At 37.7% G+C, this 20,242-nt stretch overlaps 1 protein-coding gene across 4 annotated transcripts in view; it reads left to right on the top strand.

Moving 5' to 3' along the window:
* Window positions 1-20,242, top strand: part of PRKD1 (protein kinase D1) — a 149,716-nt gene that overhangs the window by 115,574 nt on the left and 13,900 nt on the right. For all 4 annotated transcript variants that reach the window (XR_005934014.1, XM_029998885.2, XM_029998893.2 and 1 more), the window contains 11 exons: window positions 1,577-1,654; window positions 5,748-5,952; window positions 8,471-8,594; window positions 9,403-9,480; window positions 10,434-10,713; window positions 13,048-13,100; window positions 14,497-14,569; window positions 15,537-15,643; window positions 16,098-16,259; window positions 18,257-18,355; window positions 19,514-19,781. Coding sequence is in view for 3 of the 4 variants with exons in the window: in XM_029998885.2 (XP_029854745.1) it covers window positions 1,577-1,654; window positions 5,748-5,952; window positions 8,471-8,594; window positions 9,403-9,480; window positions 10,434-10,713; window positions 13,048-13,100; window positions 14,497-14,569; window positions 15,537-15,643; window positions 16,098-16,259; window positions 18,257-18,355; window positions 19,514-19,781 (1,527 nt within the window). In the remaining variant the exon portion in view is untranslated. The remainder of the gene's footprint in view (window positions 1-1,576; window positions 1,655-5,747; window positions 5,953-8,470; window positions 8,595-9,402; window positions 9,481-10,433; window positions 10,714-13,047; window positions 13,101-14,496; window positions 14,570-15,536; window positions 15,644-16,097; window positions 16,260-18,256; window positions 18,356-19,513; window positions 19,782-20,242) is intronic.

A 20,242-nucleotide genomic window follows, 5' to 3' on the forward strand; every position in this document is an offset into this window, starting at 1 on the left:
CCTAGGTGTAGGCACATATACAATTACATTGGATTAAGCTGGAATCAAAATTACAGTAATTGCTGTGCTGCAGGAACTGGCTGTGTGGCTGTTCATTCTTACCCTGTGGTATATCTGCAGTCACTTGCATCTTTTTCATTCAGGTGTAAATTATCTTGTATTTGGCACTGGGCGAGCATGTGCTCACAGGCGGTTACAGCAGAATAGTTAACACAAAAGACTGTGTTCTTATCTTCATTGTGTTCAATCTACAGTCTTATGCTTGAATTGAAGCATGTGCCTGAGTCCCAGCAATTCAGGGTTTTGCAGGAGTTGTAATGGAAATAAAATAAGGTGAGCTTATATGAAAATTTAAACCCACGTTTTTTCAATGTGACTAATGTGCTCTCAAGTCTCATGGTGTTGTACCTTAGCAGGTGCTGAAGTGTATCAAGCCCCTTGGATTGTAGCCTAGATTACTGGTTCACCTTAGCCAGCTAGAGTGCCCATAAATAAAAAGCATTGTGCATGCTGTGGTATTAGATAACGTTGGCTAACAGATCCTTAAAATCACCTTCCTTCTATTAAAATAAACAATAACTCTCATAGAATTAATTGGTATACTTTGAGTTACTTCTTTGAACTAACACCCTGCAAAAATTCAAAGTTGCATTCATTTAACTTAACATGTGATTGTGATGTGATTTAACTAAAGCAAAATCTCTGTGAAGGCATCGTCTGTTTCAGTTCATTTTGAATCCCAGGACATAAGCAAATATTAACCTGATTTTTTTTTAAAAAATATTTACCTACAGTTTGGCACTGCTGTACCTCAGTTGGTTTTTGGATCAATCTGAAGTTAAATAATTACAAGGATATAGACGTCCTTAGTATATTTCTTCCTTCCTGACTCTTTGCTTTTCCAGGTGTGTTAATAAGTTACAGCTCTTACTTTAAGTAAAATGTGTTCATAAGCCAAAAGAAAACAGTTAAGATGACATCTAATAAAGTGCTACTTACAGATATGAAAAAATTAAAGGTAGAGTGAAATAAAATTAGCTGGGAAATAAAGAAGGTATTGAAGGACCCCTCCACTAAAAGCTGTCTAGAATTTGCTTTGCAACGCAAAGAACAAATATTTTCTCAATTACAGTTGTTGGCTAGGGTTCTGCTACTTCAGTTTTCAGTCTTCAGCATTTGATTTGTAGTCAGTCATTCGAGCTGCAGTGGATACACTGCAGCCAGATCAACTTCTTTCAGTGGAAAAGCAGCTCTGGCTTTGCAGCCAAGGACTCGAGTCTCCCGACCGCTCCTCTAGAAGAGGAGAGCACACGCTTCAGCTGCAGCTAGTGCCTCCACCCAACCCCCCTTGGTAACGCTTCCTTCCCCCGCAGGGAAGCACACTTCTAGCGTCTTCATCCCGTCCCTTCCGCTGGCAGGTGACGTGCAGCCAGGCTCAGGAACACTCTCTGGACACGTTAACTTTGTATGAGTGAGATGGTAGGGCTTGACATTTATAGGCTGGATAGCAGGAAAAGATATAATTGTGTCACACAAAAAGAGAAATAATTTTACTCTATCCCATTCTTCTTAACAGACTGTAGGTTCAACTGTCACAAACGCTGTGCTCCTAAAGTGCCAAATAACTGCCTGGGGGAAGTTGCCATTAATGGAGGTAAGTTGCCTTAACAATTGTTTCCCTCATTGTTTAAACCATCAGTTAAAGAAAAAAGAAATGGAAAACTGACGTGTACAAAGACATGTTTTTCCATTGCTTGGGAGTGGCCTTTCCTCCGCAATATTGCTGTTCTATGTCGAAGGTGAAGTGTGGGAGGAACCCAACAAGTGGCTCATACACCATCAGCTTGAAGCGTGTGTCTTCCAGATAGGTGGTACTGACAGGCAGGCTCACCTGTGCCATAGGGGTGCTGGCAGCAGCAGAATGGCCGAGTGATCGTGGCCTGTTGAATGCAGAATGCCAGAGTAAAGCGAAAAGCCACATGCATGAGAAGTTGGCATTCACCTGTCAGATACAAGCACAAGATTGCTTTTTAATCTGGGGAAAAAAAGTGTTTGTTTTAGGATAATCTTCCTGAGAAGGAAAAGCATACCTGGAAGAACTGGGAAGGCCCTCCAGGAAAAAAATTCCACTGCTTACTGTTGGCATAAAACTAATTGTATCGGTTGCCAGAAATAAAGGCTTGAATATCTGCCAATTTTCCCATACATGTGCTTTCAGTTTTGTGTCAAGTATAAGAATGTATGGGTAGGCTTGGCAGACGGTACTGGAGGAAAAAAAGTGTGGTTGTAGATGAGTTGTTGATTGCCTTGAAAATATCGCTTTTCTGTGTGATAAGGGAATGAGAAGTGGAGAAGTGTGGTGAAGTGTTCAGTTTCTAATGCATATTACCATGTTAAGTTGTCAGCCTAAACTGCTTCTGAGGTTAATAAAGTATTGGCTTATTAGGCATCCTTTTTCAAACTTTATCGGTGATCTACTTTATTGAAGAGATATCAAGAATTTCCAAAATTAGGAATGTTAACTAATATTTTTCGTAGTATTTCTCATAGTAGTGTGACTGTATTACTACAAAGGTTTTCTGTTTAATGGCAATTAGCGTAGGCAAAAGTATTTCAGATGCTGAGTATCCAACTTGAAACATGATAAGGTGCATGATTTTCTGGAAGGCTGATGTTGCACTCTTACTGTGTGTCCTCTCTGATGCACCTCAAGCCAGACTCTTGGAGTCACTATTTTTTTTTTTTTTTTTTTTAATCTTTGTACCATTTATACCTCACTTAACCCTTAACCGTCCCCTAACATAACTATTTCTTCAGGAGTGCAAGTAACAATGCTTATGGAAGTTTATGGCTTGATTTTCAAATCAGAGAGCTAAACATACACCATGATATGTTAATTCCATTGATAATGGTAATCCCTGCGATTTGCAGTCAGAGGAAGTAACTAAATCTGCTCATAAATGATAAAATTTTTCCTGCATAGGTGCAGTTTTAGAGAGGAGTGCAAAACGGGATTGATCAAAATTGCTAAGAGGAGAGAGGAAGGCAAGCCTTGTTTCTGGACAGCTGGACTAAATGAACAAAATTTACATTTGTTTCTGAATCACACCTTGAAGTTCCCTCTTTCCATCTGAGGCAGCTGTATTTCATCCCTCCAACACACCCTCTGTGCCCCCTCCCCGCCTTTGCTCCACAAGCAACACGCTACTTTTGTTGACTTGCCTCCTACACGTGAATCTGATGCCGGGCTCGTGGGAACTGATGGTTTGTCTGAGGAAGAGCTGAGTGAGGAAAGCCTGTGCAAAGCCACTTGGGGTGAGAACACGTACTCCAAGCTTACTCCAAGTGTACTGCTTGAAGTTCTCCATCTTAAAATTTATAGAATTTGTTTTTTCCCCACCAAATAATATCCATAGTATGGTATCCATATGTGGTGGGTTGACCCTGGCTGGGTGCCAGGTGCGCACCAAAGCCGCTCTATCACTCCCCCTTCAAGCTGGACAGGGGGAGAAAATATAACAAAAGGCTCGTGGGTCAAGATAAGGACAGTTTAATAAAATGAAAGCAAAGAAAAACAAATGATATTATTCTCTACTTCCCATCAGCAGGCGATGTCTAGCCACTTCCTGGGAAGCAGGGCTTCAGTACGCGTGGTGGTTGCTCCGGAAGACAAAAATGCCTCCCCTTCCGTCTCCCTTTACTTAGCTTTTATATCTGAGCTGACGTCGTATGGTATGGAATATCTGTTTGGTTAGTTTAGATCAGCTGTCCTGGCTATGTCCCCTCCCAAGATCTTGCCCTGCCCCAGCCTGCCATTGAGGGAGGGGGCAAAAATGTTGGGGAGACAGCCTTGGTGCTGTGCCAGCGCTGCTCAGCAGTAGCCAAAACACTGGTGTGTTATCAACACCTTTCTAGCTACTGATGCAGAGCACAGTTCTATGAGGGCTGCTATGGGGAGTACTAACTCCATCTCAGCCAGACCCAATACACCATAGCATCAAAGTAGAACTCTTAATTGTGTCCCCTAAATGACTGATATGGAGTCCTTAGGATTATCAAAGGCAATTTCATTCTGGTATCTCCTTTCTATTTTTACAGTAATTTGGTTCACATTATTTTCAAACTTCATAAATAAAATACAGTATCTGTCACACTGTCCATCTGCTGTGTGATACATCTTCCCCAAAATAGTAAGTGAAGGAAGAGCTGAAGCAATAAAATTCCAAGTATGGTCTCATTAATAAACACATTATATACTAAATGTAGGAGGTTATTTTTAACTGATTGTGGGTTTATTAAAAATAGATGTTAGAAAAGTGTTGTAGGAATAGCAAAGAGAGAGCCTTGCACTGTAAAGTGTCATTCATGACTGGATGACTGTTTCTGCTAGAGATGAAGTATGATGTGTCTCTTAATCACACATCAGTAGCTTATATCCAAATATTTTAAGACTACTGTACATGGAAAGAAACTTTTCAGCTGTGCACTTCCAATTTGAGTAAAATGCCATCAATTTAAAACATTTTGCTGTCAGCCAGTTCAGCATGCTTTTTCTTTTGGGGCATCATCTACATTGACTGTCAGGAACCTTCCTCCACACAATTAGGCAAAAGTTTCTTGGTGAGAATATTTGGTGTCTTCCATGTGATTTTAACCTTATTTCAAATTTCTGAAACACTGCAAACATCCCAGAAAAACTAATGTTGTCTTTACTATCTAACAGGACTGATGATTTTGACATGTTAGATCACAGCCTGTATAGCAGCAGATTGAGTTTCAACAAAATGCCCCCCGTTTTTTGTTTTTGTTTGGGGTTTTTTTTTGTGGGTGGGGCGAGGGGGAAGAGTTGGTTTGTTTGTTTTTGTAATGTAAGTCCTTAGGTAATTAAGTTTAAATTTTTCTCTTCCTTTCTGTCTTCCAGATAAATCCATTCACAAGCAGCAATACAATAAAAAGTTATTTCTTACTTTGATCTTGTTTAGACATATCTAATCTTGAAATTGGAAAGTTTTAACATAATTTAAATATAAGCTGGAAGATACTATTAATATTATGCCATAGTCAAATAAGTTAAATCCTAAGTCTTTGTATTTTTTCTATGCTATCTCACATAAGACTTTTTGATATTTATTTAATATTTATTTTCTAAAGGCAGGAGCATTATTTCAATAGCATGGATTACTGTGCAGTCTTCACAGAGAACACTGCTGCAAAGGAAATATCTTTTTTCGAAAAAATATAGTTCACATTATAAGTAATTGTCTTGGGAGTTATTTCAGTAGTTCATCATCATGTCATCATCATATTACAAAATTCCTAGTTTTGAAATTACTGTTCTTCTAGCCTCAGTTTGCAGCTGTAGCCTGCCAACAGCCATCAAGCCAGTACACAATGTTCAAGCTGTATAGAAAATCGCCAGAAGATCTCAGAAATAAAGCTCATGAGTATAGAATGTTTGATAGAAGTCCATGGATAAGAAATTCTGCTTTGACTTTGGCATTTTTTTTTAATAGAAACTTGTATTTCTGAAAATATTTTGGTTTGATGCATTTCCAGATTTCTGTAATGATTTTCTAAATGACTGGTTAAAAACCACACTTCACCTACAAAGAGTACTGAGTTGAGATAGACCCAAGAAATGGAGTTCCAAAGAGAACCTGAGTTTTTCTGAAGCTCAAAATGTGTCAGGATGTTGCGATTGGAGTATTGTATGTTTTCAGATAATAACTTCAGAAATGATATTCCAGATCTTCTTAGTCCTGGGGCTGAGTCAGATGTGGTCATGGAAGAAGGGAGTGACGACAATGACAGTGAAAGAAACAGCGGTTTTATAGATGACATGGAAGAATCTATAGCTCATGATTCTGAGATGTCAATGACAGGATGCCATAGTGACAGCGGGGAAATGCAGGATGCTGATCCGGATCATGATGAGTCTAACAGGATGATCAGGTGAGCTGGGGAGTGAGTGTACCTTCCATCTTCTTTTGTATTTATTTTGAAGTATCATCTCTAGGGTTCAAGGGGGAATATACATGGAGATTGTTCTCACTGAGAATGGAGAGAGCTAGTGACATGTGGTGGTTCTGAAATTGCAGTGAGATTGCTTCACTGAATATATGCATTAGGAATTTAAGAGAAGCTTAAAAATTATTGTCAAGTTGAATTAGCAGCTGAAAACTGATGCACCTGTTTGTTACAGGTCTGTTCTCTTATTAAAATTATGTTGTGAAACTATTTGTGCATGAGCAATAGAGAACAATGTTTTCTTTTTTTTTTTTTTTTACTTATTTATTTTGACAAGCATTTTTTTCCCTGACTAATAGTGCAATGCTTGGTCATTGAAATGAACAAAAATAAAAATTAAAAAAACCTATGTAAGTGGCTATGGTATAATCGGCTCTAATTGTTTGCATTTTTAGATGCCTTTAGAAAGAAGGAAAGTTTGACAAACGTGAAGTAGTAGTTTGAAGCAAGTTACAAAATAGATTAGTGGTTTGAAATGACTAATCAGAAGGGAAAATAGGAATTGAATTGTGCAGCTTACCTCAGAAGTGTCTGAAGAGAAGAAAACATTATTCACTTACTGGAACTGTACAGAATAGTAGGGAAGAAAGTAGGCATTATTCATTGTCAGGGAACCTAAAATGAATTAAGATCCTTTTAGCTGTAATTTCCTTGATGCAAGGGATCTGTACCTTGAAGAATTATAGAATATGTTTCTTTCTCAGGTCCCAGTTTGACCTGCAGTTTCCTCTTTTGTTTTGCTTATTAGGACCCTGTTTCCGTAACACGTTTCCCTTAGCTCTCTGTTAGTAACATATACCTGTTGCACTAATAGAAGGCAATCCATTTCAACAATATGCAGTTTTACCTTCTGCAGCAGTGAACTGTTTTTCCTACTGGCATATTCATCTGCATAGACACTGTATATAGACACCTTGTATCACTGGAATATAAGCCTGTGCTTATATCACAAAATCAGTGTCATATAACATTTCGAATGTCCAAGTTGTATTAAATGGACAGCACTGCAGGTTTTCAAAATATAAATATCCAATTATAACTAAAAAAACATTGATAACCAAGGTACATGTTTTACTTACTTGAGGGGCATCCCTGTATTTCCAGTACTACTTTCCCCCAGTTATTTCTAAGGGTAGTCTCCATATTCATGAATTATTTTTAAGTGATCTATAAAAGGCAAATAAAAAGGAAACCTCTTGTCAGTACAGACAAGAATAGTTAAATAGGTACTGCAGATCATTTGATCATTTTTAGGCAAAAAAGAGATGTTAACTGCATGTTACAGTCTTACTGAAACTTTAAAACAGCGCATCTTTTGCATTTTGATTGGAAACTGCCAATTCATAAAATGTTTCTTATTTCCAGGATGCATTACAGTGAAGCAGGGCCATCTGCAGACATCCGCAGTCAAAATAACTGGGAAACTTAAGATATTATTCTTTTCCTGGGCAGTTTCTGCCCTTTTTTTGTTGGAGTTTTTGCACTAATAGCTTTGCCAGCAGGACAAAGAGCTCTCTGCACTGTGTTTTCACATACGGCATCTCCACTTAAAGTTCTGCCAGAAATAGCTAAGCATTTCGGTTTAGGATTGAAGCAGATTATGAGTCCACATTCCATTATGCAGAATCTGCTTTAAGAGTGGTTAACTCTAACAGCAAGGAAAGTGGGAAGATGGGCTTGGTTGCTTCTTACACCTCTCCAACTAGATATTCCAGACTTTATCTGATGGTGCTATCAGGCATACTGTCAAGTTCCCATGCCTTCCCAACTTACTGTGCGTCAGCTCAGTTGTGGGAAGTTTCAGTGTGCATACATGAGAGTGCAAGGTAATGAGAGTGCAAGGCAATGGGACTTCACTTTAGGTCTTTAGGAACCTTTCTCTTAGAGGTTCCAGCAAAGTCTCTGCTGTGCCCTGCCAGGGTACGTGCAGCTAGGCAGCTGGCACATTTTCTACTCCGCAAACCGTCATCACTCCGTTGTGTGTTTGAACGCAAGAAAGATCACAGGACAGTAATCTGATGGACAATGTTTACTTAGGTTATGGGAGATTCAAGATCAAGTACTGGTCTGAATCATGAATAGCACAGGCTTGAGTTATGGCTCCCACACCCTAGCTGAGGCCCTAGTCATTTACCCATCTTCTTAGGTCATCTTTAGGAATATTTTGTGGGGAGAGAGAGAGAGAGTGTGTGTGTGTGTGTGTGTAAGTGTTCAGAAGGTCTCTGACATTCTCCTGGTGTAGCATTACAATTTCTTTTCTTTGTAATCTCAAGATAACTTGGAATGACAAAACAAAATAGGGTCCGGTCCAGGTCTGATAGTGATGATAAATATAAATGTGGATATCGGATATATACATATATATTTTCTGATTTAAAGGATTTTTTTTCTTTTTCTCCAAAGTTACCTTCTTTTTAAAAGCCTTTATTGATTTATTCTTAAGCCCTTCAACCAGCAACAATATTCCATTAATGAGAGTGGTACAATCTGTGAAGCACACAAAAAGGAGAAGTAGCACAGTAATGAAGGAGGGTTGGATGGTTCACTATACAAGCAAGGACACACTGGTAAGAAATGTTAAAAAATACCTGTCTTACTCTACTTACTATATGATAGTGCAGAATCAAATCCTAACAATACTTTGATAATTTACAGTCATTCATGTAAGGCATTTTTTTGCAGTATTTGTGATTCCTAAAGTCCTTACTCTTGTCATAACTGAGGACTGGCACTGCTTGTAAGAAACAGGAGACAGTTAAAACACACAAAAAAATCTGAATATGTCAGTTGCATTATGATAGGCAGCCAAATATGAAGACATTCTGAAGGAAGTAAAAAATAATGTTAACACCTTAGGGGTTTTGGAAAGTAGCTTTGCCTTCCAGCTGTAGTCTCCTAGCTATCTTCCTGCAAGGTGAATTGAGACTTTTGTAAAATAGATTTAGCGTAGAAAAAAGTTATTTTCATTCCAACCTGCTAAAACAGGAATAAAAACTTCAGTATGTGGCCTTCTGAAGTGAGCTGAGGTGTTACAACTGATACAAAAAGAAAGTTTAATTATTTTAGCAGCATACCTGTAGCAAATTGTGCTGAGTGTAATGCCAACATCGAAGTGACATTTTAAATCTTTAAAACTTGGACAATTTGAACGGAGCTAGGTTATTACCGAAACAACAGAGGGTGGCCCTATAAATCCTAAACTCAAATATAAAGTCCTCATAAAAATCTTGTAACAGCAAATGAATCTTTATCGTTCACAATTCATCTCTTCAAACTTAAGCGAAACATTTTGGAAGCGATGCTTTTGAGAAATGAACATTTCATTAATTTACTTGGAAAATGCTAGAAAGATTTTTCCCTTGTTTTTCATTGCAGAGGAAACGACATTACTGGAGACTGGACAGCAAATGCATTACACTTTTTCAAAATGATACTGGAAGCAAATATTACAAAGTAAGGAATATTTTTCAGTCTCTCTTTTTACCAGCAGAATATAATGACTAAATTGCTGAATTAATAGTTACTTACTAAAAGTACACTAGTATTATAACTTTGATCTATGTTTGTTTTAATTATTTAAGCTGTGTATGTGTGTTTTGCCTTTCACAAAGGCAGATCAGAAAGTTGTTAGCTAACAAGGACCTGTAAAATACATGTTGTGGAAATGGAAGGTTTTTATACAGGGGCAATTCAGTACCAGTGACAAATTCTGCCAAGAAACTCATCTGACATTCTTTCATTCATAATACAAATTCTTTCCAAACAATTAGGTATAGTATGTATTATTTTAATTCTGTCCTTTGGACATTATGTTGTGATTTTGATTGTAAAAGATTGTTTTAATGCTTATATCCTTTTACCTGAGGCAGTTAAGCTCCTCAGGCATTACTGCAATAAGTTTTAATAATGGAAAGTATATTTTTCATACGGCTTCCTCTCATGAAATATATCAGTGAAATGTGCCCTAAGTGCTATTCAAGATGAAACAACAAAGTTTACACCTATGTAAATGGTGGATTTGGAATCTTAACGCTGAATGATTTATTCTGCAAATAATTTATTGCAAATAAATTTTATTAAATAAGGAGTCAACAGGTTTTAATTTTCTAGTGGAGTTCTGTTGATATAAGAATGATCCTGCTCTTTTCTGATGGCCCCTCACTGCTCTCTTTGATAAGTTTAATTAAATAATTAAAGTTCTACTTGGTCTTGGAAAGAAACATTTAGTATTTTACTATCAACAGTCCTCTGTGTCATGGAGTTTCAGGTTACAAGAACCTTTTTGTTTGTACAAGAAGCATGTGGTTAAAAGCAACAGCTAATATCATAAATCAGTTAAAGTTCATGCTTTAGTTTCATATGTTGATAATCTTTACATAGAAAGTAAAACATTTTTTTCATTTTAGGAAATCCCATTGTCTGAAATTTTGTCTCTGGAACCTGCAAAAACTTTCACTTTGCTGCCTCAGGGAGCCAATCCTCATTGTTTTGAAATAAGCACAGCAAATATAGTCTATTATGTTGGAGAAAACATAGAAAACCTCTCAAGTGTTCCACTGAATAACAGTGTTATCACCAGTGGTATTGGCATTGATGTGGCACGAATGTGGGAGATGGCCATACAGCATGCCCTGATGCCCGTCATCCCTAAAGGGGCATCAGCTGGGTCAGGACCCAGCCTGCACAGTAAGTTTATTCATTTCCTCTATTTCAGATAACTAGAGTCATATCACAAATGACATTGCTCAATCTTCTGCACACGTTGAAAGAAAGTATTGCACAGCTAGTAAAGGCTATTCTGTCGTGGCTTGTCACTTGTCTGCATATTATTTTAAACACTACAGTTTCTCATCCATGTGTTTCCAGTTTATAATAGGACATCTGTATTAATATACAAGATGCAGATTTGTTAGTGAGCAAATAGTTGTTACATTAGTAGGGCATCTTATCCACATTTCTGTTGCTGACATGAGTAATAGCCTTCTTGTGCAGAGGCATGAAGTTTCCTGAGCTCCAGTTGGGAATTGATAGATTTTTCCCATCATGACTGTAATTTATGTTTCTAGCTATCTGCAGAAGCAGCTCTTCACTCTTCAGGTCACTGCAGCATAGATGATATGCTCCCTTTCATCACATTTGGCTGTACAACTGCCACAAACATTGTCTCATGCTGAGATGAAATGAGCTCAAGTGTGAAGCACAGCTGTTCTAAGCACAACAAGGCATGGATGTTACCCAGGACCAAAAGGACTGAATATTGTCTTTGCCTCCAATTTACATACCTTTGGATAGTTCTCTAACAAAGATGACAGCTTATGTAAACCAAACATAAAACTCGTTTAAATCTAGCCCAGGTACTGATAACGAAGTAGCACAGAGCAAACAATTCCCCACTACTAGGCATGTGCTGCTGTGCTTCCTCTGCTATGTGTACTCAGCCTAGTCAGTGTAAAGCAAATTTGGGTATGTCTACACAATTTGGATTAGACCTTTTGTTGCAATATACACCCACTTTAGCACTTGACATCTGGATGCTATTAATGCAGCGCAAAATGCTAATGAGACCGCAAGCCCTTCAGAAACCAAGTAATACAACAGGCTGTGGCATTACGTCTCCAGGCACAACAGCTCCCATATCAGATTAGATCAGCTCTGTCCTTTGCTTTCTTGACTGGGTTTCTGCATAAAATAGTGTCAAATTCTGGGTGTCATTTCAATCAGGCTAGTTGCCTAGTGCCCCTGGTTTGAACCCAGTGTAGCTAAACAAATCACCTAAAATGCTGGACTGGGAATGACAGCTGTCTTCTCTTCCTCTTGTGAAGTTTGAAAATTTTCTTTACAAGTTAATAGTTATCTTTGGGGTTTTTGTGTGAAAATTAAGGTTGTCTGAGACCTTTAGAACAAATTCCTGTGGGGAGTGAGAATGATAGCAACCTTCTGTCTTCTGCTCAAAGTGTAAGACTTGTCCGTGTCTTTCTCCATATTTTTTTTCATGTAAACACAAAGCAGTACATACATTTGAAAACAAATTGGCAATGATAAAAAGCCTCTATGTAACTGAAATATTCCATTCCAAAACCAGTCTATTCCTAAGGAAAGGATGAGGGAATAAGCCATATGGGGCAGAAATTACTTATGCTACCTACTGCACCTGAGAGAGGTGCTGATGGCTAGTAGTGAGTGTCTTCAGTGTGTAATACAGACTTTGTAATAGAGGACACTTGTTTTGATGAGGCTGAAATCCATACTAAGAAAATGAAGTCAGCATGAACAGGATTCTAGGCAGAGGTAGGAGACAGAAGCAGCAGTGCTCCAAAGAACCATTCTTTCCTCCCCAAAATGACGTCTTTTTGTAGTACAGTGAGCAATAAGCATATTCTCATGTTTTATTGAACCCCTCGGTAGGTTTGTAGTTCAAAATGCTTATGGCAACATCCTAAGCTCTGAATTTGTAGAGTTTGGATCTGACGTTTGTTGTATTAAAGCACGAGTGCAAGTTTTTGTTTCTGTTATGTGTTTTAATAATGTCTCTTAAGCCAGTTGAAATGTATATTACTTTTAACAGTATGCAGACCAATTTGAATGCATATTGGCCTTCATCTGAAGAGCATCAAATACATTGTAGGTGACACTATAAATAAAAAATATTATTAAATCCACTAAATAAAAAGATTACCCTAGTCGCAGTTATGTTACTTGCATGAGATACAAAGCCCCAAAATAGAATGGAAAAAAGCAATAATAAGCTTATAAATGGGAATTATGAGATTCCAGTATTAAAAAATTAATAATGAAATTTATAATTCTGTTCTTTTCCATACACTGCAAAACTGTTGTTCAAGTCACATATTTGTGGGCTGGTGTAATTTTATACTGGCTGGTGGATGAACAAGCTGACCTAATTGGTCCAATTTCTAGAGCTGTCAGTAGATACTGATGTAATGTAAATGTCATTTCCTATTACTACATGTTTGAACTAAAAGCACAGCAATGTAAAGTACATTTTACTTTCTTCCCCAGGGGATATATCCATCAGTATTTCTGTGTCAAACTGCCAAGTTCAAGAAAATGTGGTGAGTGTTCTTTGAATGCTGGTGCTAGACATGCTATGATTAAGCTTGCAAAGTCATTGATCTGCTTTGCAGAGAGGAATGTTAGAGGAGTTCCCATCAGCCATTTTTCACTTGCTTTGTAGAAATTAACAAACAATTAGCTTTGCTAACTTTTGAGAAAAGTCATCTTCATGGTACCTTTTCTTAAGACACAAGAGTTACATATGGGTAATTTCACTTAACAAAGAATTTAACTATGGATCCCTGCAGGATGTTAATTACCAAAAGGACAAGTGAGCTGTAGAAGTTATTAGTTCATGGAATTTGTCAGCTGAACTTCATAGAGCTAATCACAAGCCTTGATAAATATACTATTTCCTGTCATCACTGAGAGGTCAGATATTCTCTGTTGCGCGAATATGAAACTATCCGAAGGAAGAGTTACATATGTTGTTACACATACGTAAAGAATTCTGAGTTTCTTTTACACTAGCACTGTTAGACACAGGACATGCGGGCAAGGTAAACGGTCACACTGCTGGTTTTCTGTCTCGTGGGCGGAGGAAGTAAACAGGACTCCCTGTAGCCAAGTAAAGCTTTGGGGCAGCTCTGGTATTTGCCAGAAAAAGGTTGCCTGCTAGGGATGTGTCCATTTGTTTCCTAAGAAATAGCAAGACAGCCTTTATTATCAACTCCTTGGCATTCTTTTACTCTTAGTCGTATATGCTGCTGGTTAAATATCAGGAAAATGAAACTGAGCTCCAAGATTTGAGGTTTGTTTGGGTCTCCCAAATGAATCTTTTAACAGCTTGTGCTTTAGCCTGTGTTTAGGCACTAAGAAGTAGTGAGACGTGAGACTGCCTCTCTGGCACGGATGGAACATTTTACATCTCTCAATGGACAAACACAAAATGCCAAAACCCAGAACTGCTGATAATCACAAAGCTTTCTGTAAACTAAGAAACCACTTGCATTTCCGTGGCTGACATGAGCTGACGTAGGAACTTTTTCAAGAAAATTTTTCATTCGTAATGTCTTCCTCTTCATGAAACCCAGCAGTCATTCCTAGATCTGGGATCCTGGGACATCTGGGTAGAATGTTGCTTACAAGACCCTCTTTATTTCCATATGAACTTTTGTCTTCAGGTTTCACAAAGTTTAAGTATAATACCGTGTGCTGGGGGCTACTTGCCTGGAAGATGGCAGTGGCTGAAACCTATCAAAGATTCAGCAGCTTTTACAGCAATTGCAGTTAACATGGCTTTTAAGAAAATCTGCGTGAATGTTTTTGGCAGATAATATATTTTGAAATGTACTATAGTAAATGTATGCTAATTCCCACTAGAAAAAAGCAAATGATACACAAATTTTGTTTCCATACCTCATGGCTTAATATTTGTTATGTTTATATAAACAGGATATTAGCACTGTATACCAAATCTTCCCAGATGAGGTGTTGGGATCAGGACAGTTTGGAATTGTTTATGGAGGTAAGACTTTGGTGTGTTGTACAATTATGCTTAAGATAGAAAATTTCTTGAATGATGGAAGTATTTGGACTCTGAAATGTTTTGTTCCAGAAATTAGCTGCCCATTGTTTTATGTAAGTAGTATTCTTTAAACAGTGAAACTGGTTTTTGTTGACAAAGTCTTTTTGTAATTTGAAGTTTTCTACCCAGCAGTGGGTCGGTGTATATTAATAGCTTCATATTCTCTATAAGTTCTATTAAAGAAAGTGCAGAAAACTGTTCTTTTTGAGAACTATAATGGATGAAAAAAAAAATTTCTTTTTCCTGTTGTTATTCTTGGTGTGATTTTGTGAGCTTTTTTCTTTGTTTTTCAGTAGTTTGTTATAATTGTTTCTCTTTTTTTATTTTTTTAATCCATTTTTCCTCTCTTTTTCCTCCTTTTTTTCAGCAGTTTTTGGGGGTGTATTTAGGTACAGCTGTTGTTTGGACAGTGTGAAGTGAGAACTAACAATAAATTTCTCACTGAAGAATCTCTGTGGCTCTGATAAACCTGGGACATGCACACACATGCCTAAGGGCGATCACCTATTTCATTATTTGCTAGGCTGGAGCTACTATCAAAGGACTAAGCCTACAACCTGCCAGTTGCAGAGAATACAGCTTAGGTATATGAACAAGCATATAGATATAGATATATGAGAAATTTAACTTTGCATCTTTATTGTTGAAATGCAGAGCTGACTTTCTCGTATGTCTGTTTCTTACATGATTAAACAGCTTTGTCAGGTGATAATAAGAAAAATTCTCTTGTCAAAGGGTAGAAAGAAGGGAAATGACAGAAAACTTTTAATGACTTAGTGGTTTAATTTGCTGCAAACCTGCTCTGAGAATTACTTGGTTGTGGCCATTTGTACAACCCAGTGAAAGTGGAACACTGTTCAGAATTAATCATGTTAATTGATAGAGGCCTTTTGTTTTATTAATGCAGGAAAACATCGCAAAACAGGAAGAGATGTTGCCATTAAAATAATTGACAAACTAAGGTTTCCAACTAAACAGGAAAGTCAACTTCGTAATGAAGTTGCAATTTTACAGGTATTTTCTATTCTTTTTTACTGTATTAACTCCATTTATACATTTCTATAAATACCAGATAATATGATAATTATTTTAATTTATAATCACTAGTATTTTTGCAAAAATAATAAAAAATACTAGGTTTTTTGCTGCTTAATCTGCATAAACAGCCAAGACCAAATGTATTGGCAAAGTCACGTTATGAATTACAATTTCTGCAGTTTTAAGCACCAGGCACGACAAGGAAAATGTATGTTTGTTAAACTAATTTGAAGTTCATCCATTCTCTTGTATTGTCCCTAGAAATTTCATGCCTGTTGCCTACAGTTTAGGCACACGGTTTAAATTATGAGATACTGAAACATTTAGGGGAAATACTGAAACTGGTTTAGGGGGGTCTGAAGACTGGCTATGTAATGATAAAACCTACTGATCATGTTGGGAAATCTAGTGCTGTATTTATCTTTAATAGAATCTTCATCATCCTGGGGTTGTGAATCTGGAGTGTATGTTTGAGACGCCGGAAAGAGTGTTTGTTGTTATGGAAAAACTCCATGGAGACATGCTGGAGATGATCTTATCCAGTGAAAAGGGCAGATTGCCAGAGAGAATAACGAAGTTTTTAATTACTCAGGTAAGAAATTAATTATAGACCTAGAAGGAGTTTTGAGGTCAATTATTATCACTGTTTCTTACATTTTGCTTTTGGCATAATTTACCTACCTGATTTACGAAAGCCTGAATTGTAATATCAGGGATGGTAAGACAGCTTTGTGTACATTATCTGATAGGTAGGAAACCATGAAGAGGACCTAGAACTAGCCACTTGTACAGCTCTCTGGCTACTGGATGGAAGGGCTGTCAAACTACAGTTTCTCATGTGCTTGAAGGATTAAGCACAAGAAGGGGATGCGAAGTACTAACAGCAAACTGTTGAAGACCTACACAAAGAAATTTAAGCCTCTTCAACAGCCCCATGCCTAACCATTGCAGTTCGTCATAGGCACTTTTGTGCATATTTTCTGTGCTGAAATTGGATCTTGGCACTACCTCTGATTAAACAAGTCTGTTTTCCTGTATGACTTCTGTTAACAATGTGATCTGGGATTCTTCTTGTTCTTCCTGTTGTCATATTATCATATTGATTCTTTGGCTGCCCATAACGCTGGTTTAATTTTAGATACACTATTGAGTAGAGAGCCACCTCAGAGTCAGGGCAGCCTGTGTTTCGGCAGTCAGGAAAAAGAAAGGAGCAGGAACAACAGTGTTACGGTGGAAGTTTATTATTTGGGTGTCATGGTTTAACCCCAGCCAGCAACTAGGCACCATGCAGCTGCTCACTCACTTCCCCCCCACCCAGTGGGATGAGGGAGACAATCGGGAAAAAAGTAAAAAGTGGGTTGAGATACATAGTTTAGTAGGACAGAAAGGAAGAAAGTAATAATGAAGATGATGATAAAGACAGTTTAACTGGACAGAAAGGAAGAAAATGATGATGATGATAATAACAACAATAATAAAATGACAATAATAATAATAATAATAATAAAAGGATTGGAATATACAAGTGATGTACAATGCAATTGCTCACCACCCGCTGACCGATGCCCAGTTTAGTCCCTGAGTGGTGATTCCCCCCAGCCCCACTCCCCCCAGCTTATATACTGGATATGACGTCACGTGGTATGGAATACCCCGTTGGCCACTTTGGGTCAGCTGCCCTGGCTGTGTCCCCTCCCAACTTCTTGTGCCCCTCCAGCCGCCTTGCTGGCTGGGCATGAGAAGCTGAAAAATCCTTGACTTTAGTCTAAACACTACTTAGCAACAACTGAAAACATCAGTGTGTTATCGAAATTCTTCTCATACTGAACTCAAAACGTAGCACTATACCAGCTACTAGGGAGAAAGTTAACTCTATCCCAGCTGACACCAGGACATTGGGGTAGAACGTAGCAGTTTTCAGGCTTTCATGGGCAAAATTGCCACCAGCTTCAGAATTTGGTTTCTTGCCTTCCCAGGTTCATTCAGATTCTTCACCATTCCCTGCTCTAATGTAGTGGGAAATGCTGCCAGCCCCTGACCAGACACAAGGAATGGAGTTAAAGCCCCAGGAACAGGATGGTTATCTGTTGCACTCCGTTGCCATGTTCTTGTGTGTATATCAGAATAAAAATACATGCAATGCTCCTTATGCTTTATCTCCTCAAGAAAATGCTTAAATTGAATCACTTAGTATTTCTGTGAAATTTCTTGAATGAATTTAGATCTCGAAGGTCATTTTGCAAATGTTTCTGCATCCAACGATTTCACACAAAAAAGTAAACAAGTACTTAGAACCTAGTTTTTAAAAAAATGTTTAGAATATAAAGTCTTTGGAGAGGAAACAATCATATTCCGTACAGTGAAACATCAAGAAAACTTAAGGCACAGCAAATAATAGATGACATTTTTGCTTTTTCTTTTTTTTTCCATCATAGACATTCTTGTAAAAGGTACATTCTTGTTGGACTCTTTCTCTCTACACCAGTCCTTCCTTCTCTGATCACTGATATTGTCTGAACAATATAAAACAAAACCAAAAACAAGTATGACATTTAAAACTGAATTTCTTTCTGATGTGTTTCTTCACAGATCCTTGTTGCTTTAAGACATCTTCATTTCAAAAATATTGTTCATTGTGACCTCAAACCAGAAAATGTGTTATTGGCATCAGCTGATCCTTTCCCACAGGCAAGTAGAAAATGCCCTTTCTTAAGATAAATTGGTCAAATTAGTAACTGTTAGCAATGATTATTTTATGAACAAACAAAAAAGTGATTTATGACCTGTCTGTATCTCCTCCAGGAACTACACAGAATTTTTAGATATGAAAAAACAGATCACTTATTCAAAAAACTTTCCGAAGACGACATGTTTGAAAATCCTTGCCTTTTGTCATTTGCCTAAAATATTCAACTAGATTTTCAAGTGTGACATAACTAATTGTGCGATTGTTTCTAATTTGCTCACCATTACAACACAAATTACTTATCTGGCTGATTTGGTCCAGATAAGTGACAATTTGCAAGCAGTCACTGGAAAGACAGTTATTTTTCTGAAAGTTAGGATAGAGCTCATGAAGAACAAGAGCTGCTTCTTTAATTTTATGAATTTAAATGCCAGGTAGATTGCAGAATATTTAAATACACTTTCTGGCTCATTGTTTTATTTCTCATTAAAAGGTATTTGTATCAGCTTCTGTTACCTTTGGTCTGCAGAGTTCATCTATAATCTCCCCCAGCTGCCCATATTCACAAGGGAGCGCTATTGATAATTTGTAAATAATACCAATATTAATAATGGGAAAGGAAGGATCCATACTGAGGCATTAAGTAAGAATTTTTAAGCAGCTAAATCTGTCCCTCTGAAGAAATCAGACAAGGTTTGCAGAGAGGCAGGGTCCGCAATACAGTAAAAGCAGAAGTCCAGGAACTAAATTTTATCAACTTGCTTCATTTAGGAAAAAGCCATAGGTAAAACAATTTTACTGTTTGCCGTGTTCTTATGCTATGAATGAATAAGTATTACTTTATATTACTACCTTCACCAGGAGGCTGAGCTGCTAGGCCCATCCAAAACTGTATTTATTTCATTCTAAGCTGTCCTGTTACTGATTTTACCATGGTTTATTCATGGAGTGAAGGAATAGAGGAGATGCAATGGACTGGTAATCTGGTCTAATGTCTTGGTGGAATAAGGGTATTCCTCTCAAAGAGGACTTTAAAAAAAAGTGTCCTCGAAGGAACAATAGAGATGCATCTTGCAACTAAACCATGATAAAAGTTCCTCAACTATGTATTTGATAATAAAAATAACTTCTGCCTTACTAGCGCTTTTTTCTTGAAACAGGTAAAACTTTGTGATTTTGGCTTTGCCCGAATCATTGGAGAGAAATCATTTAGGCGTTCAGTTGTAGGAACACCAGCCTACCTTGCTCCAGAAGTGCTGAGGAACAAAGGCTATAACAGATCTCTGGATATGTGGTCTGTGGGTGTCATCATTTATGTAAGCCTCAGTGGTACCTTTCCATTCAATGAAGATGAAGACATACATGACCAAATCCAGAATGCCGCTTTCATGTATCCACCTAATCCATGGAAGGAAATTTCTCATGAAGGTAATATCTGTTTGTGGCTGTTTTTATATAAATGCTAAAAAAGAGTAGTTGTATTTTGCTTTTATATTTTTTTTCCCTGTACATACCGGTGAAACAAAAAAAGATTTGAAATTTCAAGGTACCATAATGTACCATAATGTAATGTCTCTGGTTTTTGCTATCAGCTGCTTTAGACATTTCCTGCAGAGCATGTATAGACTGTATATGGCATAATCCTCTAGCATGAGATCTCTCCAGGAGGTGCTGAAGGAGGCACATAGCCACCTACAAATTGGGTTGCTGCAGAATCTTCCGGAGAACCTCAGCTGCCGGAACTGGTGTTGCTTATATTTACTTCTGTACCTCTTCTTTCAGCTCTAGTGCTTCTGCAGCCTTTTTCTCGTTCTACTTGTGACAGTAATTTAGTTTCCATTCAGTAGGATGCTGTACCCTGATAGTCTTTCTGTGGAGAAGGTAAAAAA

The sequence above is a fragment of the Aquila chrysaetos genome, chromosome 2 (genome assembly GCF_900496995.4).
Source record: "Aquila chrysaetos chrysaetos chromosome 2, bAquChr1.4, whole genome shotgun sequence".
NCBI classification, from domain to species: Eukaryota; Metazoa; Chordata; class Aves; order Accipitriformes; family Accipitridae; genus Aquila; species Aquila chrysaetos.